This window comes from Desmodus rotundus, chromosome 2, assembly GCF_022682495.2.
Source record: "Desmodus rotundus isolate HL8 chromosome 2, HLdesRot8A.1, whole genome shotgun sequence".
Lineage (NCBI taxonomy): Eukaryota > Metazoa > Chordata > Mammalia > Chiroptera > Phyllostomidae > Desmodus > Desmodus rotundus.
The window spans coordinates 108,492,835-108,518,212 of NC_071388.1; the positions used below are offsets into that span (position 1 = coordinate 108,492,835).

The 25,378-nt window shown below is 39.9% G+C and overlaps 2 protein-coding genes across 7 annotated transcripts in view; one reads left to right on the plus strand and one right to left on the minus strand.

Annotated features, from left to right (window-relative positions):
- SAP130 (Sin3A associated protein 130) overlaps positions 1–5,797 on the plus strand; it is an 84,942-nt gene extending 79,145 nt beyond the window's left edge. For 5 of the 6 annotated variants that reach the window (XM_024569598.3, XM_071220644.1, XM_024569600.3 and 2 more), the window contains exons 19-21: positions 3,467–3,570; positions 4,496–4,609; positions 4,868–5,797. In XM_024569598.3, the coding sequence (XP_024425366.1) occupies positions 3,467–3,570; positions 4,496–4,609; positions 4,868–5,026 (377 nt within the window). In that variant the 3' untranslated portion in view covers positions 5,027–5,797. The remainder of the gene's footprint in view (positions 1–3,466; positions 3,571–4,495; positions 4,610–4,867) is intronic. The other variant, XM_024569602.3, reaches the window with a different exon arrangement.
- A 9,122-nt stretch (positions 5,798–14,919) lies between these two features.
- Positions 14,920–24,837, minus strand: LOC112313031 (transmembrane protease serine 11C-like). The gene is given in 4 exon segments (XM_071220774.1): positions 14,920–16,047; positions 16,050–16,254; positions 23,113–23,139; positions 24,754–24,837. Coding segments are annotated over 4 exon segments (1,173 nt in total). The 3' UTR covers positions 14,920–15,190.
- Between the last annotated feature and the right edge of the window lie 541 nt (positions 24,838–25,378).

A 25,378-nucleotide genomic window follows, 5' to 3' on the forward strand; every position in this document is an offset into this window, starting at 1 on the left:
AATAAATTCCCTAATCTTCTGCATGTCTGGAAAAGTCTTTATTTCTCGTTCATATCTGAAGGGTAACTATGATGGATATATTATTCTTGGCTGGTAATTTCTTTCGGTAGTTTGAATATTTGGTTCCACTCTTTACTGGCTTGTAGAGTTTCTGCTTAGAAGTCTGAAGATAACCTAATGGGCTTTCTTTTATAGATTCTTCCTTTTTCTCCTTGGCTGTCTTGAGAATTCTTTCTTTGTCTTTAATTTTTGACAATTTTAATACAATGTACCTTGGAGACAACCTCGTTGGATTGAGGTAACTATGTTCTGTTTGCTTCTTGGATTCAAGCATCTAACTCTTTCTATGTGTTTGGGAAGGTCTCTAACTATTTGAAAAGGCTCTTCGTTTTCTTTTTCTTTCTTCTTCTGGTATGCCTTATTCTTCTGATAGAGTCAGATCTCGTAAAGCTTTTTTTTTTTTTTTTTTATGCTCCAGTCTCTTTCCCTCTGTGTCATTTCTAGATTTCCATCTTCAATATCACTTATTCTATCCATCAGATAGTCAGCTTTATTTCCTATGCTCACTAGTTCATTCTTGATCTCTTTTATTTAATTCATCCCCAGAATGTCTGTTTTGTTCTTTTTTAAAAGTTTCAATCTCACCCTGGCTGGTGTGGTTCAGTGGATTGAGCACCATCTTGTGAACCAAAGGTTGCCGGTTCAATTCCCAGTCAGGGCACATGCCTGGGTTGTGGACCAGGTCCCTGGTGGGCAACGCATTAGAGGCAACCACACATTGATGTTTCTCTCCCTCTCTCCCTTCCCCTCTCTATAAATAAATAAATAAAATCTTTTTTTTTTTTAATTTCAATCTCTTTGGTAAAATGCTCATTTTGTGCATTGATTTGTTTTCTGAGCTCATTAAACTTCCTGTATTTTCTTGCTTTAGTTTTTTTCAGAACTGCACTCTTGAATTCTCTGTCACATATTTCCATGTCTTTAAGTTTGTTTTCTAGAGATTTTTCATTCACTTCTGAGCTGCTTTGCTACCTTGGTTATTCATGATATTGAGGATTTCCTTCATTGTCTAGGCATCTATGAGTGACACTTAATGCAAAGAGATCTTTTATTATTTTCCAGTAGGTGGCACTGAATCAGGAGGGGATTTTTTTTTTTTTTTTTTTTTTTTTAGCTCTGTGAAATCCCAAAGCTAACCCCTTGACTGTCCTCAGTGTAGCTCTGATGCTTTAAGGTGGGATTGTTTGGGGAAACCCAGCCACCTTCTTTGTTTTGCCCTTTCTGTAATGGTAATCTCAAACCTCCACAGGGGTCCCCCACCAATGCATCCTAACCAGGGATCAGTCACAGAATGCACCCTTTATTCAGGAAAAATAATTATCCTGTAGTAACAGTTCTCCGGTTTGCAGATAGTGTGCTTCTCAACCCAATACCAAGAACAACAGAAGGTGAGTTTGGGGAGTCTACAAGGCAGCAGTGCTCCATGGCCTTGTTTCTCTTTCTCGACTGTCCACTGCCCAACAACTGTGGCCATACACCATGTTGTGTCCTTGCCAGGGTCTTTCAGCTCAACCACAGCTCACACTGCTCGCTCCTGCAGGAATGCCCACCAAGTGTCTCTGCTCCTCCCAGATGAAGGAAGTGCCAGCCACAACCAGCTTCCTCTCCTCTCTGGACTGAGCCCTGCTTTTGAGCCCCTGGCTCCATTGCTAGTCTGAGTTTTTCTCCCTTCTCACCTGTTCTGTTTGTTCCCACTTGCCCACCTTTAGATGCTTCAATGTGTGGATCTCTCAGGTGTGCCTGTGTGTTGAATAGGAAGTCCTTTGTTGAGTTATAGCTATTCAAATTGTTGAAATTTCAGGGTGTAAGAGACAAGGGCATCTCTCACGCCATCATTTTCTCAACATTACTCTCAATGTGGTTTTCATTGGCATTTCCCTAATGCTATGATGTTGAATGTCTTCGTGTATTTATTGACCATCCATATATATATCTTCTGGGGAGATGTCTGTTTGGAATCTTTGACCTTCATTTTTAGTTGGTTTGTCTTTTTGAGTTGTAAGAATTATTCTGGAGGCATGGAGGGTTTGAGCAAAAAAAGAAGAAAAGACCTTAGGAATATGGACAACAATATGATGATTATGGGGGTGGTGATGGGTGGAGGTAGAAAAGCGTATAGGGGAGATAAATGGTGATGGGGAAAAAAGATCTAATAAAGTTGGATGGCAGGCAGATAAATAGATAAATTTTAAGAGTTCTTCATGTGTTTTAGATAAAAGTCTCCTATCAGATATATCTCTATACTCTTTTTGTAACTTACTGTGAATCTTTATTTCAAATTTAAGTTTTTTAAAATGCTTGTGTTGAAATCCACAAGTACATCTAAAATGCGAAAACAATAGGGTCAGTGCACCATATCAGTGTTGTGGTATTATACTCTAGTTTTGCAAGACTCTACTATTAGGGAAAACTGGGTAAAGAGTACACAGCATCTCTCTGTATTATTTTGTACAACTGTAAATGAGTTTATAATTATCTCAAGAAGTTTAAAAATTGTTTAATCATTTTTATGCTAATATTTGCCTGCTGGGTAGCAATTTTTTTTGACGAACTTCTTAGAGCAGTTTTAGGTGCACAATGAAATTGAGCAGGGGGCACAGAGATTTCTCATATACCCTCTTCCCCACCCATATGGACAGCCTTCGCCACTACCAACATCCCCACCGTAGTGGTACATTTGTTACAGCTGGTAGTCCTACACTGATCCATCATCTCACCACCCAAATTTATGTTAGGGTTCAGTGTTGGTGTTGTGCATTCTCTGGGTTTTGACAAACATATAGATTGTTTTTTCTTTTAAGAGTAATTTTTTAAAATAATTTTTAAATTTAAAATATTTTTAATTATCCATGTAATGTGTAAATATATTTTAAATCCTACTTACACAGTAATTAAAAATTCCCAGGTATAGCTAAACTCACCTTTGATGAGCACCCCTCAATCCTAGTTTGTGTCTCTCCAGCACAAATGATACATTTCATTTATATCTTACTGCCCAAATTTAAGTGTTACTTAAATTGGATTCCTGTGATTTCTCCAAGATCTAGATAATACTGAAGAGCTTCTAAGACTTCAGGCCCAACTCTCCACATGCTTGCAACCAGCACACATGAACAAGGCTGCAACCCACTAAAGAATATTTTCCTTCTTTAAAGAGATTAGAATAGTAACTTGCCATCTTTTGAACTCACTAGACTAGCATAGCATGTCTGTAAAGCATTCTTACGGGGTGGGCAAAAAGAGTCCTTTTATTTATGTTGTGACTTCTTAATGACCTCAACGCAAAGGATATATTTAAAGATATTGAAGTGAAGAAATTACAGACAAAATAGTAGCACTTGGACAGCTTGAACATTAAGGATTTTAGCTTTCTACAGTTGAAGCATACTTTTTTTTATGGTTCCAGAGGAGAAGAAAGCTATGCTCCAAGAAATAGCTAATCAGAAAGGAGTGTCCTGTCGTGCCCAAGGCTGGAAAGTCCACCTCTGTGCCGCCCAGTTGCTGCAGCTGGTAGGTCCAGTCTTAGCACATACTGGAGGTGTCTAGTCATAGAGCATTTTCTTTTGAGAAATTCTGTGAAGCATTTGCAATGAACATGGGTCATAATAGAATTTTTATGTGTGCTATGTAACATAATTATTGTATATGTTTCATAGATATAATTATGACATGTTTCCCACTTCTCACTGAAGATTGGGCTTTAATCCTCTGCCAGCTTGCACTATTACTCAGATAAGCCAGTCACAACCTCCTGTGGGAACCATGGGGTCCCTCTCCCTCTTGACACTACAGAGCCTGCCTCCTACAACCTCTGCTTGTTCACTGTGTTCCTGAATACAGCCCCCTCATGGCCCTTATGGCCCCACATAGTGTGCAGTGTCCTCCTCCCCTGGCCTGTGAGTATATTGACTAGTAAACTGCTATTGACCTCATCTGTCCAGTGTCAGTTAGTGTTACGTTTTCAACTATTTCCAAAACCCTAGGGCAGGAATCTTGCCTTCACCAATGAAGTGAAGGGATAACAGTCAGAACAACAACCTCATGAAGTTTTTTCCATCTTTGAAGTAGCTGTGATCTGAAGAACACTTACGAGTGTATTGAAAAGAAAACAAACAATGGTACTGTGTCTAGTTCTATACTTAGCAGAGAAGCACATTTCTATGAAACTTAACACAGACCTGTTTTCCAGAGGAATTGAATTTAGGGCAATATTTAAAAGTTATCCTTGAAGATGGACTCTGAATTACTCATATGGCAAATTGTAACATAAATTGTTATTGATCAATTTAGTCATTGAAAGGATTTCATCACCCAAACTGTTCTCAGACTAGTTTAGAAAGGTGATTCCAGGAGGCTTTATTTGCCTGAAATAGACAAAAAAAACAAAAACGTATTTCTGAGGTCACGATGCTCGCCTCCCCACTGTGTGTTACAGACAAATCTAGAACATGATGTTTACGAAAGACTCACCAACCTACAGGAAGGGATTATCCCGAAGAAAAAAGCAGCAACTGATGATGATCTACACCGAATAAATGAACTAATACAGGTTTGAATGAGCCCTTTCCTTTCTGATCATCCACTTTATAGAATTGTTTACTGTATTCTTACTTCTTCCTTTCCCTTTCTCATCTACTAATATCTTTAATAAAACCTATTATTTACTTCAGCCTGCATTACCAAGAAACACTAAAACATTTTTCTATGTGAAAGCCCCAAAATAGTCTCAATTTAAATATGAGAAGTTCTTTAAGAGCCAAATCATCCTCAAGATCACTGATTGACAATGACATGTCTTTTGTTTCAGGGGAATATGCAGAGGTGTAAACTTGTGATGGATCAGATCAGTGAGGCCAGAGACTCCATGCTTAAGGTTTTAGATCATAAAGATCGTGTCCTGAAGCTTCTGAATAAGAATGGGACTGTCAAGAAGGTATCAAAATTGAAGCGAAAGGAAAAAGTCTAGAACCTTCAAGAACTGGGACTTTGGAAACACAATTTATGGAGAATGATGGTGGGAGTGGAGGGAGGATTTTGGTTATTTTCAAAGTGGAGCATTGAAATAAAACGTTCCTTAATTCACATGTGAAAGCAGAGGGACCCATGGCACCCAGTGTCCCAAGAGGATCAGAGATGACCTGACACAGTGAATTCCATTTTTTCTTTTAGGCACATCCCTCTTAAGTTTACTGTGTCATAAACACGTCCTGATGCATCATTGTCTACCAGTTGGAATCAGAGACACAAAAGATGGCTGGCGTTTTTTCAGCTTTCCAGTTTATAAACTGTTTCTGATGGACTCCTATAGGACCCATACTGAGCCTGGACTGAAAGTGTCCACTTGGACCACCTGTTATCTCTGTACACTGAAAGTCAAACCTCTCCCCTCACCCCAGTCGGTTCCTACTCTGTCTGACCTTCAAGCCAGAGCTGGTCTTTTTTTCAGCAGTTCCATGGCACCCAGAGACCTGACACATCTCACACTCAAAAAGGGTTTGAACTATCAATTTTTAAGAACCATTTCAAAATGGAATTATTATATTGTCTGTCCTGTGTGTATCAAAAGTTGGGTTTTTGTGAAAGCTCAGAGTAGGCAACACCATAAATTGCTCTGAGTTCCTTGATCTGAAGTACACCCTTGGTTATCTATACTTCTGTAGCTGGTGTGATGCTGTTAATTGTATGTACCACACATCTCCAAATGTTAATAAAGGACTCAAAGAGGTTTCATACATCAGCAGTTTGCATCATTTGATAGTTATTCATTGCTGTACTGCACATCACTTGAGTGTTGACCCTACTGGGGTTTCTTAAACATTGCTGAGTCTATTATAGTTTTATTATTCCACCTAAAGAGTTCCACTTATGCTGATATTTTGAAGATGCCACAGTGGCTCTTGTTTAGCTTAAATACAAGACTATATTATATCCCATTTCAGATTGGTCAAGTTTTAGAACAACTAAGGCCACAGTCATTGGGTGAAGTGCCCAGGAGTGTGAGTTTTCTTCACAGGGTTACTCTTAGTTCCTGTTAACCTGCTGGAGTGGTAGGTAGCCCAGTTTTGCTTCCTTTGGGCACAAGCAATGATTCTCTCTCTTGGGGCTGGCACTCTTCTCTTTGCCCTGACTTAAACAGACTTGAGATTTGCCAATCTCAGACCTGGTCACATAATGCCGGTTATGACCAGGTCTTTGGGACTTGCACACTAGCTCTGTCTAGACTGGCTCACCTGAGACAATATTCCTTAAATTGGAGTGTTAAGCTCTCACCTAGTATAGGATTGGGGGAGAAAGAGGCAAAGGAGGCTCTTGGCCTTCCTCTGGTTAGGACACATAGACCTGTGTAACCTTGGCTAAAGTCCTTGGGACAATGTGCTGTTTCACTAGAATGTTTCTTTGGGATATAGAGCCAACTTTAAAAGATACTGATTGTTTACTAGGTGCCAGTGTAGTGTGATTACTAGAATAGTGTCTTTTTATCAGCCTAGACATAGGGATTTCATCCCATTTCCTTGGTCATTGGCAAAATAATTCCAGTTGCACGATGGTGTAGTAATTTAGGGAACCATTTAGGAGCCATTTTTCTCAGGCTAAAATTTATATAGGCCATGCAGTTTTACAATTTAAAAAATCACTTCTTTCAATCTGTGAAAATTTGGCCCAGTGGGCTCCTTTGAGGAGAAGTACAAACCCAAAACTATAACCACAACAAGTCCCCAGGCAAAGTGGGGACGTGTAAACAAAATCTGAATCCACAATTCCATTGTTTCAGACGAGTGCTCACTAGCAAGTTGTCTTTTCTTCTGCCAGCTGTGCTTGCAGTGGCACAAAAGTCCAAATGGTCCCCACTGGACCCCAGTGGCACAAAGCTCAAATGGCAAAGGTAGAAGACTGACAGTTTGACTCAGTCAGAGTCTATCTCATTCCCAGACCCATTTCCTTTCATCAGCCAAGCGTTTCAAGTGGCTGACACCTTGCACAGGAGTGCAGGGAAATTCCCTGAGATAGGGAAATCCCTGCAGTCCCACTCAGGGCTGGCCTGCCAAAGGCAGCTGGGAACTGAGCCCTCTAGGACTTCCCAATGTCTATACTGTCCCTTCTGGGTTTGGCAAAACTGGTACAGAACCCAAGTAGCAGTTTGTCTGTTGTCACCACCAATAGGCAAATTCTAGAGGCAGAGGCTGGTGAGAAAGGCAAGAGGTGGTTATTCAAAAGCTGCATGATCTGGGAGAGTGGCAAAGCCCATCCCCTCTGGAAAACTGGAGGAAAGACCAGTTGTCGTCAGCCAGACCAAAACCAAAGGCAGTGTCCAGAATTCCTTTTCACATTTCAAGTGCTGTCCTTTGGGAAATGCAGGCAGTTGCTGAACAGTCATTCAGGCAGCTAAGTTTGTGCACGGACCCTGTCCAGCTTCAGGTTCTCTTCTGGAACCTGTGTGTGTGGCCTGTACTGCCATCAACTATGTGACTTCCAGGGCCAGAAGGTCCCAAGTATACACCAGCTAGTACCTTCACCAGGTGGGTAAGAGAGAGTTCCTTGGGCTTATATTAGTTTGTGGTGTGGGATGAAACTGGTGCTTTCTCAGAATGCCCAATTAACTTGCCAAACTTCCACGTGCTCTAGAAGGGTCCACCCCCCCAACTAAGCCCTTCTTTTCCTCAGGCTAGACCAGCAGAATTCTTTGGTACAACACCTCCCCCTTCCTGACTTTTATGGCACATGTGCCTGCCTTCCCCTGGTTCTACCCCAATCAGATCCTGAGTTGGTCTATTCCTATACCAATGAGGACCTCAAATTTTACTGCTTGATTATTCCACATAGCACTGTCCTGATGTGTAGAAATACAGCCACTCCAATTCATTGGTGAAGATAAAGATGAGAATATAGCTGTGCGGCTTTCATTGGACAGGAAAGTCCAAGTTCTATTGGTCAAATTTCATCCTAGGAGCTCTCTTATGAGGGTCAATTTAGAGGACAGGAGCCCAATGCAGGAGGCTTGGCAGCCCAGTCTGGCTTTCCCCTGAAATGCAGCATTGGTGAGGGATCTTTGAAAACAATGACTGCTAGGCTCTGGTTAGGAATTTAAGCCCATTAACTACAGGTATCCTTTTTAGCGGGTACATTTTCCGGGCCAACAGTGGTCACCTCAGAAGCCCCTCAATTGCTCCATCCCAATCACAACCCACTACATCCATCCAAAATAACCAGTGTCTTGACTTTTTTAAATAATCTATTTTACTGTAGTATAGTTACATAAAGTAAAATACCCAAATCTTAACTATACAATTTTATGCACTTTGACATATATAACATCTGAATAAAGACACATGACATTGCATAACTGCAGAGTATCCCATTGTAGTCAGTACACCTCTGCCCCCGCAAAAGTAAAAACCAATCTGTTATCATAGATTTGTTTGTTGTTGAACTTTATATAAATGGAATTATACTGTCTATACTTACTGTATCTGGCTTTTATGCTCAACATAATTTGAGATTCAGACATGTATTAAATACATGTATTAAAGTTGATTTTTTTTCATTGCTGAATGGTGTGGTATTGTGAGAATATACAACTGTTTGTTTATTCGTGTCCCTATTAAAGGACATCTTGCTTCCAGTTATTGACTATTGTGAATATAGCTATTATAAACATTTGCATGCAGGTTCTTATGTGCAAATAAATCTTCAAATCAGTTGGGTAAAAACCTAGGAGAGTGATTGCTGGATCATAAGGTTAAAAGAAACTGTCTTCCAAAAGTGACTGCATCATTTTACATTCCCACCAGCAATAAATAAGAATTTCTGTTGCTTTACATCCTCACCAATGTTCAGTGTTGTCAGTGTTCTGTAGTTTATCTATTCCATAGATGTGTAATGGTATCTCATAGATTTCATTTGTACTTCCCTAATGAATGATACATGATGTTAAGCATTTTTATATACTTGTGCTGTTTTTACATTGTTTTTGATGAGGTATCTGTTCGGATATTTGCCCATATTTTAATTTATGTTGTTTGTTTTCCAATTCAGTTTTAAGAGAGTTCTTTGTATATTTTGGTTATCAATCTTACTCAGATAGGCATTTCGTAAATATTTTCTTACGTTCTGTGGCTTATCTTTCCCTTTCATAAATATTTTTCTTACATTCTATGGCTTATCTTTCCCTTTATTTAGTGCCTTTTGAAAAGCAGGTGATTTTTTTTTTTAAGATTTTATTTTACTTTTTAGAGAGAGGGGAAGGGAGACAGGGAGAGAAACATCAACATGTGGTTGCCTCCCACGTGCCCCCCACTAGGGAACCAGCCCACAAACCAGGCATATGCCCCGGACTGGGAATCGAACCAGCGACCCTTTGGTTCGCAGGCTGGCACTCAGTCCACTGAGCCACACCAGCCAGGGCGGAACTAGGTGTTTGATTTGTTTGTTTGTTTGTTTTGTTTTTTATTCAGTTACAATTGTCTGCATTTTCTCCCTTTCCCTCCACCCAACCCCAGCCAATCCCACCTCCCTCCCCCACCTCCACCCTCCCCCTTGATTTTGTCCTTGTGTCCTTTATAGTAGCTCCTGTAATCCCCTCTCCTCACTGTCCCCTCCCCACTCCCCCCTGGCTATTGTTAGATTGTTCTTAACTTCAATGTCTCTGGTTATATTTTGTTTCCTTTTTTCTTCTATTTATTAGGTTCCAGTTAAAGATGAGATCATATGGTATTTGTCCCTCACCGCCTGGCTTATTTCACTTAGCATAATGCTCTCCAGTTCCATCCATGCTGTTGCAAAGGGTATAAGCTCCTTTCTCTCTGCTGCGTAGAAGTAGGTGTTTGGGTTTTGGGGGTTTTTTTTAATAAACTTCAACATCAATTTTTTTCTTTCATGGATTGTGCATTTGAGATATCTAATGACACTAACAAACCCAAGATCACGTACATTTTCTCCTGTGTTTTGTTATAGGCTTTTTATAGTTTTGTGTTTTACAAAATGGATCATTTTGATGTAATTTTTGTGGAAGTGTAAGGTTTAAGATTTTTTTTGGCATGTGGATGTCTAGCACCATTTGTTGAAAAAGATTATTATTTCTCCATTAAATTACCTTTGCTTCTTTGTCAAAGGTCAGTTTTCTATATTTGTGTGGGCCTATATTTGTTTCCGGGTTCTCTATTCTTTAATGTCAATCTATTTCTTTATTCTTTTGCCAATACCACTCTGTTTTGATTACTGCAGCTTTATATAGTAATTCTTGAATTTTAGTAGTATCAATTCTCTAACTTTTTTCTTCACTATTTTGTTGGCTGTTCTGGGCCTTTTGTCTTTTCATAAACTTAGAATCTGTGTGTGTGTATATATATATATATATATATATATATATATATATATATATAATAGCTTTCAATAATTTACCATTAAGTAGAGTCTGTAGATCATATTGGGAAAGAATTGACATCTTAATGTTCAGTGTTCTAATCCATGAACATAGATTATTTTTCCATTTATTTACATCTTCGACTTCCTTCATCAGAGTTTTTCAGTTTTTCTCATACACATTCTGAGCATATTTCAATTCAAATTCTAATTTTTCACTGGCAGTGTATGGGAAAGCAATCGACATTATATAGTCTTAGCTTTATATGCTGTGATGTTGCTATGTTTTTTGTTGTTGTTGATTCTTTGAAACTTTCTACATAAACAGTAATTCCGTATGTGAACAAATACAGCATTATTTCTTCTTTCCCAATCTGTACAGGTTTTATTGTTTTTCTTTATTATTGCACTAGCTAGGGCTTCCAGTAAGATGTTGAATAGAAATGGTACAGGGGGATATATTTGCCTTATACCCAACATTAGGGGTAAAGTGTACAGTTTCTCACCATTAAGTATAGTGTTAGCATTAGGATTTGGGGAAGATTTTCTTTATGAAGTTGAAAAAGTTCTCTGTTCCTAACTTGCCAAAAGTGTTTTTTAAGATTTTATTTATTTTTAGACAGAGGGGAAGGGAGGGAGAAAGAGGGAGAGAAACATCAATATGTGATTGCCTCTCACATGCCCCCTACTGGGGACCTGGCCTGCAACCCAGGCATGTGCCCTGACTGGGAATCGAACTGGTGACCCTTTGATTTGCAGGCAGTGCTCAATCCACTGAGCCACACCAGCCAGGGCAAGAGAGTTTTTAATTGTAGAATGGATGATAGAATTCATCATATGATTTTTCTGCATAACTAATATGATCATGCATATTCTTTAGCTTGTTGATATGGTAGAATTTATTTGTTGATTTTTTTGTTATCATAGAACCAGCCAGTTAAACAACTGTACCTAGAATAAATCCCACTGTTTATGGTGTATTACTCTTTTTTTACCCATTGTTAGATTCAGTTTGCCGACATTTAGTTGTATCTATGTTTATGAGCAATATTTCTGCATTTTTTCTTTTTTTGTACTTGTCTTTATTTTCAGTGTCAGGATAATGCTGGCCTCATAAAATGAGTTAGAAATGGATCTCTCTACTTCTATTTTCTACAAGGAATTGTAGCAAATTGGCACAATTTCTTCCCTAAATATTTGGTCAAATTCAGCAGTGAAAAATATCTGGATCTACTACTTTTTGTTTTGGAAAGTTTGTAATTATCAATTCAATTTAATAATAAATATAAGCCTATTTAGATTGTGTGTCTCGTGAGATTTGGTAGTTTTCTGTCTTTCAAGGAATTGGACTTTCAAGTTATTAAATTTCTGGGCATGGAATTGCTTATATAGTTTATTATCCTTTTCATGTTTGTGGGATCACTAGTTATAACCTCTTACTTTAAAAAGATATATTGCGAGAACCAAGATGGCGGTATAGGTAGACACACTGCGCCTCCTCGCACAACCAGAACTGACAGAAAATTGAACGGCAAGGAAGTCCGACACCAAGGAAATAAAAAATAAACATTCATCCAGACCGGTAGGAGGGGCGGATATGGGCAGCCTGGGCAGAGGACTTGCGTTGCCATGGCGGGACCGAGACTGGCGGAGTGTGGGACGAACAGGGCAGGCAGTCCGACCACTAGCAGACCCTGCAGCCCCACATTCGCGCACAAACCGGACTAATGGCGGGGAACAAAGCAGACCATGCAACCCAGGGCTCCAGTACGGGGAAATAAAGTCTCAAACCTCTGATTGAAAACGCCAGTGGCGGTTGAGGCGGCAGCAGGTGGGACTCCCAGCCTCACAGGAGAGGTCGTTGGAGAGACCCACAGGGGCCTAGAGTGTGCACAAGCCCACCCACTCGGGAGCCAGCACCAGAGGGGCCCAGTTTGATTATGGGTAGCGGAGTGAAAGTTTGAAATCCGGTGGAGAGTGGAGCGGGCACCATTGCTCCCTCTCGGCCCCTCCCCCACATACAGCATCACAGCACAGCGACCAGCGTTACCCCGCCCCCCGGAACACCTAAGGCTCCACCCCTTAAAGTAACAGACGCGCCAAGACAAAAAAAAAAAAAAAAAAAAATGGCCCAAATGACAGAACACTTCAAAGCTCCAGAAAAATTACAACTAAGCGAGGAAGAGATAGCCAACCTATTGGATGCACAGTTCACAACACCGGTTATCAAGACGCTCACAGAATTGGTTGAATTTGTTCGAAAACTAGATGAAAAAATGAAGCCTATGCTAAGAGAAACAAAGGAAAATGTACAGGGAACCAATAGTGATGGGAAGGAAACTGGGACTCAAATCAACGGTGTGGACCAGATGGAAGAAAGAAACATCCACCCAGAAAAGAATGAAGAAACAAGAATTCGGAAAAATGAGGAGAGGCTTAGGAACCTCCAGGACATCTTGAAACGTTCCAACATCTGAATTATAGGGGTGCCAGAAGGAGAAGAGGAAGAACAAAAAATTGAAAACTTATTTGAACAAATAATGAAGGAGTACTTCCCCAGTCTGGCAAAGGAAATAGACTTCCAGGAAGTCCAGGAAGCTCAGAGAGTCCCAAAGAAGCTGGACCCAAGGAAGAACATACAAAGGCACATCATAATTACATTACCTAAGATTAAACAAGGAGAGAATCTTAGAAGCAGCAAGAGAAAAGCAGACAGTTACCTACAAAGGACTTCCCATAAGACTGTCAGCTGATTTCTCCAAAGAGACCTTACAGGCAAGAAGGGGCTGGCAAGAAGTATTCCAAGTCATGGAAGGGAAGATAAAGTGCTTCTCAGATAAGGTCAAGTTAAAGGAGTTCATCATCATCAAGCCCTTATTCTATGAAATGTTAAAGGGAGTTACCTAAGAAAAAGAAGATTAAAAAAATGAACAGTAAAAATGACAGCAAACTCACAGTTATTAACGACCACACCTAAAACAAAAACAAGAGCAAACTAGGCAAACAACTAGAACAGGAACAGAACCATAGAGATGGAGATCACATGGAGGGTTGTCAATAGGGCAGTGGGAGGGGGAGGGGGGGAAGGTACAGAGAATAAGTAGCACAGATGATAGGTGGAAAATAGGCAGGGGGAGGGTAAGAATAGTGTAGGAAATGTAGAAGCCAAAGAACTTATATGTATGACCCACGGACATGAACTATAGGGGGGGAATGTGGGAGGAAGGGGGTGGGCAGGATGGAGTTGAGTGACGGGGGGGTGGGGAATGGGACAACTGTAATAGCATAATCAATATATATTTTTTAAAAGATATTGCAATATAATTCACATAAATATCATTTGCCTACTTGAAGTGTGCAACACAATGATTTTTAGAAATTCAGAATTGTGCCTCCATCACCACATTCAATTTTAAAATATTTTTACGGCCCCCAAAACAAGTCCTGTACCCTGTAACTATAGCTCCAATTTAGGAGGTTAATCTATTTTCTGTTAATTTTTCTATCTGATGTGAAGTAGAAGGTCCAACTTTACTCTTTTGCATGGGACTAGCCAATTTTCTGATGACCATTTCTTGAAATGGCTTTTTTCCAGCATTGAATTGTCGTGGCAATTTGTTGAACATGTGTTTGGTGGTTGTATATAAGAAAGCTTACTTGTGGACTCTCAATTCTATTCCACTCGTCTATGTCTAACCTATGACCACTACCACAATGTCTTATCTACTGAAACTCTGAAGCTGTGAAATTGGGAATTGTGAGTTCTCTACTTCGTTGTTATTATTCAAGGTTGTTCTAGCTGTTCTGGGTTTCTTAGATTTTCAGGTAAATTTTAGGATCTGCCTGTCAATTTCTGCAAAAAAGGTCATTGGAAATTTTGAAGGTAGAGTCTATAGACATATTTGGGAAATTTTGCCACCTTATAGTACTCTGATCATGATCATAGCTGGTCTTTCTATTAACTTAGTACTAATTTAATCTCTTTCAACAGTGTTCTGTATTATTCAGAGTAAAAGTTTTTTGTTAAACTAATTCCTAACTATTATTTTGATGCTAGTGTAAATGGAATAGTTTCTCAGTTTCATTTTGAATTTATTCTTAATGTCTTTATTGATTTTAAAGCGAGAGGAAGGGGAAGAAAGAAAGAGAAACATTGATGTGAGAAACATAGATTGGCTCCCTCCTGTACACACCCAACCAGGGATCAAACCCACAACCTAGATGAGTGCCCTTACCAAAAAATCAAATCCCCCCAACTGTTTTGTGTATGGAACAATGCTTCAACCAAGCCACACTGGCCGGGGCTAGCTTCATTTTTTGTATGCTCATTACTACTATATAGATACAATTGATTGTTTAAATATAGTGTTTATTTTGAAAGTTTGATTTAAACATTTTACATTGAATATGATTCACCTATTTATATAATTCAATGTTTTTTACATATCACATTATTAATCTTTCAAATTATAGTAAATATATAACATAAAATCTGCCATTTTAACCATTTTAAGGATACAGTTCTGTGACATCAATTAAATTATGCAAACATCACCATTATCTACTTCCAAAATGTTTTTTTTTTACTTTCACTAAACCTTTATCAAAATCTAATGCACAATAAGCTTTCATAGTTCTAAAATTGAATATGTGTAAATATACAACAATAAATGTTCTTAAAGTTTTTCTTAGTTAAATGTAGTTTGGGAATTACAAACATATTTAATGAGCATATAATCTTCAAGCTTTAATCTGCAAAAAAGCTTCAGCATTAGAGGCCAGTTTTGGACATGATCCAGTCCCAATAGTATGTCACTCGAGTGTAGACACCAGGCTTGTTTGGAAGAGCACATTCATCTCCCCAGCTTACAATTCCAGCAAGGAACCAAGTGCCTCTCAGATCTGCACTAACCAGAGGTCCACCACAGTCACCCAGGCAGGCATCCACCTTTCCTTCCAGAAACCCAGCACACAACATTCCAGGTTTTATCACACCACTATACATCTCTTCCTTGTTGCAGGTCCTATTATCTATAATCTTTATTGTTCCTTTTTGGAGTATATTAGGCATTGATCCGTCAGACTTTAAAGATCCCCATCCAGTGACCACCACATCTGAGTTGGGTGGGAATGTGTAAGTAGCTCCCGGGAGACACACTCTCCAAATGGTGCTTGTATTTAACACTGGTGAAGACAGCTTCACAACAGCGATGTCATGATCATGTGCGGGGTAACAGTAGTCTTCATGAGTTATAATATTTCTGATACCTCGTTTTGTTTGTGGATCACTTAAAAGAAGCCCAACACTAACGTTCCATTGTCTGGGATCATTGGCGTTTATGAAACAGTGAGCAGCAGTGACAAGCCAGCTGTTACTAATCAGAGTGGCTCCACATCGGTGGACATTGTTCACTTGAAGGCTGGCTTGCCAGGGCCATTCCCCTTCCTTAGCATTCACGCCCCCTGCTACCTTGTGGCCATAGGGAGTTATTGTGCGATGTCCATAACCTGAAAATTTAAACGAAGATGAATCTATAAGTAAAGACCCAGTTTCACCTTTTAACTTCTGATGTAAAATGGTTTCTATCCTATCCCAAAATTTTGGTGCTTTATATTTAAAGTAGGACATAACTTCAGCACAGCATGTATTACCACTTTCCCTTTGGCTCGGCTTACTTGGACAACATGAGATTTGACATACTGTCTTCTCAGTTTGGATCCATGAAATGTTTCATTTTTCAAAGACATTGTCTTTTTATTTAGGTCCATATATTCTTGTGAGTATGGTTTTTCAAACTTGCTGTCATAGTCAATGTTATTGACTTTAAAGCTGATGTGGGGGGATTCGGAAGATGGCGGCAACATAGGTGGGAGCAGAATCCACTTCCCCTCAGCGCCAGGGAGATACCTAGCTGATCTGAGGAGCAGAGCGAACAGCCAACAGTACTCCAGCATATACGAAGATTAGAGACCAAAGATAGAGGACATTGAAAGATCTGACGGTAAGAAGAGTGCTCAAGGACAATAAGGTCCCCGGGAACCGGGACCGCGCGGTACACGGGCTGCAGAGGCGCCAGCCCTGGCGCAGGGGCTGCTGCAGGAGTCCTGGGAGAGGGCCAGGCTGCGCTGTGAGCAGCCAGGTGCTTGATTGGACCAGGGGGGCTTGAAAAGGAGGAATTTCTCAAAAAGAAAAAGAAAATAGACACTCAGGGGCTAGTTAGAGAACTCTCGGTGGTGGCCGAGGCCCCTGGCGCCCCTCTCCCCCCTCCGCCCCTGGACTGCGAACGGGGAACGCGGGATAAGCAGCACCGGCGCTCACCTGAGGTCCGGTTGCGCGCGGTAGCGCGCGCGCAGATTAGCGAACGGGGCCCATACATGAAACCCCGGAGGGGCGCCCACACCTGAAACCTCCGAGATCTTTTGGAGCAGAGACTAGCTGCTCCACCCACAGACCCAAAACCTCGGAACCGAGGACCGCGTGATTCGGTCCCAGGGCGGCCCCGCCCACCCGAGAGTCTCAAGCCCCCGGCGGCTGGATCGGGCCCCCAAGCGTAGAGCCTCTGGCTCGGCGGCGGGCTGCGCGCTCACCAAGCGTAGGGCCGGCTGGACGCGCACTTCCCAAGCACAAAGGGGCTGGCGAGAGTCGTAACACCAAGGCGGCTGAACCAGCAGCTTGCAGCGCGCCAGCCTCCCTAGCCTGGGCGGCTCGATTGGTCGGCCGGCTGCGCGCTCAGAGCCCAAATAACGTCACAAACCCGAAGCGGCTGGATTCCCCTGCTGCGCGCGCACGCGTCCGGAGCCAAAGCGGCTGGAGCGGCCACTCGAGAGTCCCAAGAACAAAGCTGCTGGATTGGCTGATCAACGGCCTGATTGCCTGCCAGGGACCACACCTACAAAACAGTGAAGAGTGTGACCCAGGAAGGAAGAAAAGTGAAACCAATCCTTCCAACCACCCCCTCCCGTTGCACAGACAGGACAACAGCAGAAATAACCTGAACGGTTTAAAGCCAACAGAAGATTTTTTTTTTCCCCTTTTTTCTTTTTTTTTTTTTTCCCTTTTCCTTTCCCCCTGAACTCCTTCTTCCTCTCTCTCTTTTTTTTCTTTCATTCCTTCTTCCTCCCATCCTTTACCATTTTTATGTCTTCTTCCTCCCTTCTTTTATCTATTTCTATGTTTTAATTTTTGTTAAAATTCCTTCTTATCTTGCCTCCGATCTTTCTTTAATCCTTCTTCCCTCCTTCCTCCCTTTCCTCCTTTCCTATTTCCTTTTTCCCTCCTTCCCATCTTTGGTTTTGTTTGTTTGTTTGTTTGTTTGTTTGTTTTTTCCTTTTCTTTCTCCCCCCCTTTCTATTTTTCCCACAGGTGCGACAACAAAACCTGGAGTGCTGGAAAGACTAGAGTTAGACCGTGTTAAACACATAAACGTCAGCTCAAGACCAGTGAGCACAGGAGAGTAAGGAGACAGCACCACCGAATCCCATTGGCATTCTACCATAGAAGTTCATATCATAAACCCAGGGATTCAGAACAAAGCAATTTAAGAAGCAGAGGCCAACAAGAAGAGCCTCACAAACAATGGGAAGACAAAGAAACAATTCCCAAATGAAAGGAAAGGAGGAAGTCTCAGAAAGAATACTAACCGAAAAAGAGGCAAGTCAACTATCAGATACTGAGTTCAAAGCAATGGTCATCAGGAAGCTCACTGAGCTCTCTGAGCTCAAAGAGAACTACCAGAAACTACAAGGAAACTACAATGAACTCACTGCAAACTATATCAACATGAAAAAGGAAATAGAAAATATCAACAAGAGCCAAGAGGAAATGAAGAATACAATTTCTGAATTGAAGAACACAGTAGAAGGAATTAAAAGCAGACTTGATGAAGCAGAGGATCGGATCAGCGAGCTGGAGGATAAAGTAGAAAAAAACACCCAGAAGGAGCAAGAAAAGGAAAAGAGGCTCAGAAAGAATGAAGAGGCAATCAGGGAAATGCAGGACAACATGAAACGTAACAATATCCGTATAATAGGAATACCAGAAGGAGAAGAAGAAGAGCAAGGGATAGAAAACCTGTTTGAAAAAGTAATGATGGAAAATTTCCCTAATCTGAGGAGAGAAAAAGTCACCCAAATCCAGGAATCACAGAGAGTCCCAAACAAGAGGAACCCAAAGAGACCCACTGCAAGACACATCATAATTAAAATGGCAAATTTCCAAGACAAAGAGAGGATCTTAAAGGCAGCAAGGGAGAAAAAGGAAGTAACATACAAGGGAGCCCCAATAAGGTTAGCAACTGACTTCTCAATGGAAACGCTCCAAGCCAGAAGAGAATGGCAAAAAATATTCCAAGTAATGAGAACCAGAGGCCTCCAACCAAGACTACTTTACCCAGCAAGGCTCTCAATCAAGATAGAAGACCAAATAAAGAGCTTCCCAGACAAAAGAAGTCTAAAAGAATACAGCTCCACCAAACCAGCTCTGCAAGAGATGCTAAAGGGACTGCTTTAAGGAAAGGAAGGAAAAGAGAAAGACAGAGGAACACAGGTAGGAAATAATGGCAATGAATAACTACCTATCGATAATAACCTTAAATGTAAATGGATTAAATGCTCCAATCAAAAGACATAGAACAGCTGAATGGATAAGAAAACATGACCCACACATATGCTGCCTACAAGAAACCCATCTCAGGACAAAAGACTTACACAGACTGAAAGTGAAGGGCTGGAAACAAATTTTCCAAGCAAACGGACAGGAAAAAAAAGCAGGGGTAGCAATACTCATATCAGACAAAATAGACTTCCAAAGAAGGGCCATAAAGAGAGACCCAGAAGGTCACTTCATAATACTCAAAGGAAGAATCCACCAAGAAGACATAAACATTATAAATATATATGCACCCAACATAGGAGCACCCAAATACATAAAGAAAATCTTGGAGGATTTCAAGAAAGATATTGACAGCAACACAATTATAGTAGGGGATTTTAACACCCCACTATCAAAAATGGACAGGTCTTCCAAACAAAAGATTAACAAAGATATTGTGTCACTTAACAATACCCTAGAGGAAATGGACTTAACTGATATATACAGAGCTTTTCATCCCAAAGAAGCAAAATACACATTCTTTTCAAGTGTCCATGGATCTTTTTCAAAGATAGACCACATGATAGGACACAAAACAACCCTCAACAAATTCAAGAAAATTGAAATCATATCAAGCATCTTCTCTGACCACAAGGGTCTGAAACTAGAAACCAACCCCAAGGGTAAAAACCCAAAACACTCAAAATCATGGAGACTGAATAGCATGCTATTAAACAATGAATGGGTCAAGAACGAGATTAGGGAAGAAATCAAAAACTTCCTGGAAACAAATGAAAACGAACTCACAACAACCCAAAACCTATGGGACACAGCTAAGGCAGTCCTGAGAGGGAAGTTCATAGCAATACAGGCCTACCTTAAGAAGTTAGAAACAGTTCACACAAACAACCTAACCCTACGCCTACAAGAACTGGAGGAACAACAACAAAGACAGCCCAGAGCAAGCAGAAGGAAGGAAATAACCAAGATCAGAGCAGAACTAAATGACATAGAGACTAAAAGCACAATTGTAAGGATCAATGAATCCAGAAGCTGGTTCTTTGAAAAGATAAACAAAATCGACAAGCCTTTAAGTAGGCTTATCAAGAAGAAAAGAGAGAGGATCCAAATAAACAGAATTAGAAATGAAAGTGGAGAGATTACAACTGATACCACAGAAATACAAAGGATCGTAAGAAATTACTATGAAGACCTATATGCTAAGAAATTTGAAAACCTAGATGAAATGGACACATTTCTAGAAAAATATAATCTTCCAAAACTGACTGAAGAAGAAGCAGAAAACCTGAACAGACCAATATCAGCAAAGGAAATTGAAGCAGTCATCAAGAAACTCCCATCACACAAAAGCCCTGGACCAGATGGTTTCACAGGAGATTTCTACAAAGCATTTAAGGAAGAACTAACCCCTATCCTTCACAGACTATTCGAAAAAATCCAAACTGATGGAAGACTCCCAAACTCTTTTTATGAAGCCAACATCATCCTAATCCCAAAACCAGATAAAGACACAACGAAGAAAGAAAACTTCAGGCCAATATCGCTGATGAACATAGACGCTAAAATTCTCAACAAAATATTAGCAAACCGCATCCAGCATTATATTAAAAAGATCATCCACCATGACCAAGTGGGATTCATCCCAGGGATGCAAGGATGGTACAATATTCGCAAATCAATAAACATAATACATCACATCAACAACAGCAAAGACAAAAATCACATGATCATATCAATAGATGCGGAAAAAGCATTCGATAAGATACAGCACCCATTTCTGATAAAAACACTCAGCCAAGTGGGAATAAAGGGAGCAGTCCTCAACATAATTAAGGCCATATATGAGAGACCTACAGCCAGCATCACATTCAATGGACAAAAACTTAGAGCTTTCCCACTAAGATCAGGAACAAGACAAGGATGCCCTCTCTCACCACTCCTATTCAACATAGTATTGGAAGTCCTAGCCACAGCAATCAGACAAGAAAAAGCAATAAAAGGCATCCAAATTGGAAAGGAGGAAATGAAACTGTCACTGTTTGCAGACGACATGATAGTGTACATGGAAAACCCTATAGACTCCACTCAAAAACTACTCGACCTAATAAATGAATTTGGCAAAATAGCTGGATACAGAGTCAATACCCAGAAATCAAAGGCATTCCTGTACACCAACAACGAAACTGCAGAAACACAAATCAGGAAAAAAATCCCATTCGATATAGCAACAAGAAAAATAAAGTACCTAGGAATAAACCTAACCAAGGAGGTAAAAGACCTGTACTCAGAAAACTACACAACACTGAAGAAAGAAATTAAGGAAGATACAAACAAATGGAAGCATGTACCATGTTCATGGATTGGAAGAATTAACATCATCAAAATGGCCATACTACCCAAAGCAATTTATAGATTCAATGCAATCCCTATTAGAGTACCCATGACATATTTCACAGATATAGAACAAACATTGCAGAAATTCATATGGAACCATAAACGACCTCGAATAGCAGCAGCAATTTTGAGAAAGAAGGACAAAGCAGGAGGTATCACAATACCTGATATCAAACTGTATTACAAGGCAACGGTAATCAAAACAGCCTGGTACTGGCATAAAAACAGGCTCATAGACCAATGGAACAGAATAGAGAGCCCAGAAATAAACTCAAATCTATACGATCAATTAATATTTGACAAAGGAGGCAGGAGCATAAAATGGAGCAAAAACAGTCTCTTCAACAGATGGTGTTGGGAGATCTGGACAGCTACGTGCAAAAAAATGAAACTCGATCACCAACTTACGCCATACACGAAAATAAACTCAAGATGGATAAAAGACTTAAATATAAGCCGTAACACCATAAAAGTCCTTGAGGAAAACATTGGCAGGAAAATCTCAGACATTCCACGCAGCAACATCCTCACAGACACATCCCCTAAAGCAAGGGACATAAAGGAAAGAATAAACAAATGGGACCTCATCAAAATAAAAAGCTTCTGCATGGCTAAAGAAAACAGCACCAAATTACAAAGAGAACCAACAATATGGGAAAGCATATTTGCCAATGATACCTCAGACAAGGGCCTGATCTCCAAAATATATAAAGAACTCACACGACTCCACTCCAGGAAGACAAACAACCCAATTAAAAAATGGGCAAAGGACTTGAACAGACACTTCTCCAAGGAAGACATACAGAAGGCCCAGAGACATATGAAAAGATGCTCAGCATCACTAGCCATCAGAGAGATGCAAATTAAAACCACAATGAGGTATCATCTCACACCAGTCAGAGTGGCCAACATAAACAAATCCACAAACAAATGTTGGAGAGGATGCGGAGAAAAGGGAACCCTAGTGCACTGTTGGTGGGAATGCAGACTGGTGAGGCCACTGTGGAAAACAATATGGAATTTCCTCAGAAAACTAAAAATGGAACTGCCCTTTGACCCAGTAATTCCGCTGCTGGGATTATACCCTAAGAACACTGAAACACCAATCCAAAAGAATCTGTGCACCCCAATGTTCATAGCAGCACAATTTACAATAGCCAAATACTGGAAGCAACCTAAGTGCCCATCAGCAAACGAGTGGATCCAAAAACTATGGTATATTTACACAATGGAATTCTACGCAGCAGAGAGAAAGAAGGAGCTTATACCCTTTGCAACAGCATGGATGAAACTGGAGAGCATTATGCTAAGTGAAATAAGCCAGGAAGTGAGGGACAAATACCATATGATCTCACCTTTAACTGGAACATAAGCAATAGAAGGAAAAAGCAAACAAAATATAACCAGAGACATTGAAGTTAAGAACAATGTAACAATAGCAAGGGCGGGGGTGGGGGGTGGGGGCGGGGACAGTGGGTAGAGGGGATTACAGGAACTACTATAAAGGACACATGAACAAATCCAAGGGGGAGGGTGGAGAGGGGGGAGGGAAGTGGGTTCACCTGGGGTGGGGTGAAGGGATGGGGGAAAAGGCATACAACTGTAATTGAATAACAATAAATAAATTTAAAAAAAAAAAAAAAAAAAACATTGGGGAAAAAAAAAAAAAAAAAAAAAAAAAAGCTGATGTGATAATAGAAATGTGTCTTCCCGGTCTGGATGAATGTTTATTTTTTATTTCCTTGGTGTTGGACTTCCTTGCCGTTTGATTTTCTGTCAGTTCTGGTTGTGCAAGGAGGCACAGTGTGTCTACCTATGCCGCCATCTTGGTTCTCTCCCAAAATGTTTTTATTACTCTTTTGTAATCATTGAGCAATAATTCCTCGTTCTCCCTGAAACAGTCTCCGGTAATCTCTAAACATTTTCTTTCTCTCTAGATTGGCCTGTTTTAGGTAACTTACATAAATGGATTCATGCAATATTTGTCCTTTTGTGTCTGGATTATTTCACTTTGCATAAGCTTTTACACACTCATCCAGGTTGTAGCATGAATGAAAACTTCATTCCCTCTTTTCTCTGAATAAATTACCTATATGTGCCCTGGCTGGTGTGGCTCAGTGGATTGAGCACCAGCCTGTAAACCAAAGGGTCACAGGTTAGAATTTCAGTCAGAGCACATGCCTGGGTTGCAGGCTAGGTTCCCAGCTGGGGGCACATGAGAGGCAACCACACATTGATGTTTGTCTCTCTTTCTCCCTCCCTTCCCCTCTCTCTAAAAGTAAATAAATAAAATCTTTTTAAAAATTACTTATACGTATATATCACATTTTATTTTGTCCATTTATCAAGTAAATGGCACTTGGATTGTTAGTACCTTTTTGCTGTTGTAAAAAGTGCTATAATTAATACTGGTTCATAATTATCTGTTTAACTACCTGGTTTTAGTTCCTTTGCATATATATCTAGGAGTCTCTTTCTGAATCGTGATAATTCTGTGTATAGTTTTCTGAGAAAGAAAACCGCCAAACTATTTTCCACTGCAGCTGTAAAATTTTACATTGTTAAATACATTATTTTTTATGCTATTGTAAATAGAATTTTTTCAAATTATTTTTTAAATCATTTTTATTCTTCAATTATAGTTGATGTACAATATTACATTAGTTTCAGGTGTACACTCCAGTGATTAAACATTATATAACTTACTAGGTAATCATCCTGATAAATCTCATACCCATCTGAAACCATACATAGTTATTACAGTATTATTGATTGTATTCCCTATGCTGTACTTTGACTACTCTGCAACAACCAATTTGTACTTCTTAATCCAGTCACCTTTTTTACTCATCTCCCAACACCCCTCCCATCTGGCAACTGTCAAAATCTCTATCTATGAATCTATTTCTTTTCTGCTTATTCACTTATTTTGCCTTTTTAGATTCACTTGTTGATAGATATATACTTATTGACATTTTATTATTCATATTTTAATATTTGTTTATTCTTCTTAAAGAAGACCCTTTAACATTTCATGTAGTACTGGTTTGGCAGTATTGAACTCCTTTAGCTTTTTCTTGTCTGGGAAGCTCTTTTTCTGTCTTTTGATTTTAAATGATAGCTTCTCTGGGAAGAGTAATCTTGGTTGTAGGTCCTTGCTTTTCATCACTTTGAACATTTTTTTGCCACTCCCTTCTGTCCTGCAAAGTTTCTGTTGAGAAATCAGCTGATGGTCTTATGGGAGCTCCCTTGTAGGTAACTGCTTTTCTTTTGCCGCTTTTAAGATTCTGTCTTTTTGAATTTTAATTATGCTGTGTCTTGGAGTATACCTTTTTGGTATCATTTGAGGCTCTCTGTGCTTCCTGGACTTGTACATCTATTTCCTTCACCAGATTAGGGAAGTTTTCTGGCATTTTTCAAATAGATTTTCAATTTCCTGTTCTCTCTCTTCTCCTTCCAATTACCCCATGACGACGTTAATGTTGGTACACTTGAAGTTGTCCCAAAGATTACTTACACTGTCTATATTTTTTAGTTCCTTTTGCTTTTTGCTATCCTGGTTGGGTTGTTTGTTTGTTTGTTTGTTTTGCTTTCTTATATTCCAAATTGCTGATTTGTTTCTTGGCTTCATCTACTCTATTGTTGATTCCCTCTAAATTATTCTTTATTCAGTTAATGTTTCCTTCATTTCTCACTAGTTCATTTTTTATGGTTTCTGTGTCTTTTTGCATGCTGTGGATGTTCTCACTAAGTTCACTGAGGATTCTTACAACCATTTTTTTAACTCTGTATCTGGTAATTTGCTTGCCTCCATTTTATTTAGTTCTTTTCCTGGAAATTTACCCTGTTCTTCATTTGGGTTTTTGTTTTGTTTTGTTTTGTTTTGTTTCGTTTTGTTTTGTTTTGTTGTCTCTTTCTCTGCATTTTTTCTGCTTCCTTTTTCCTTCTATGTAT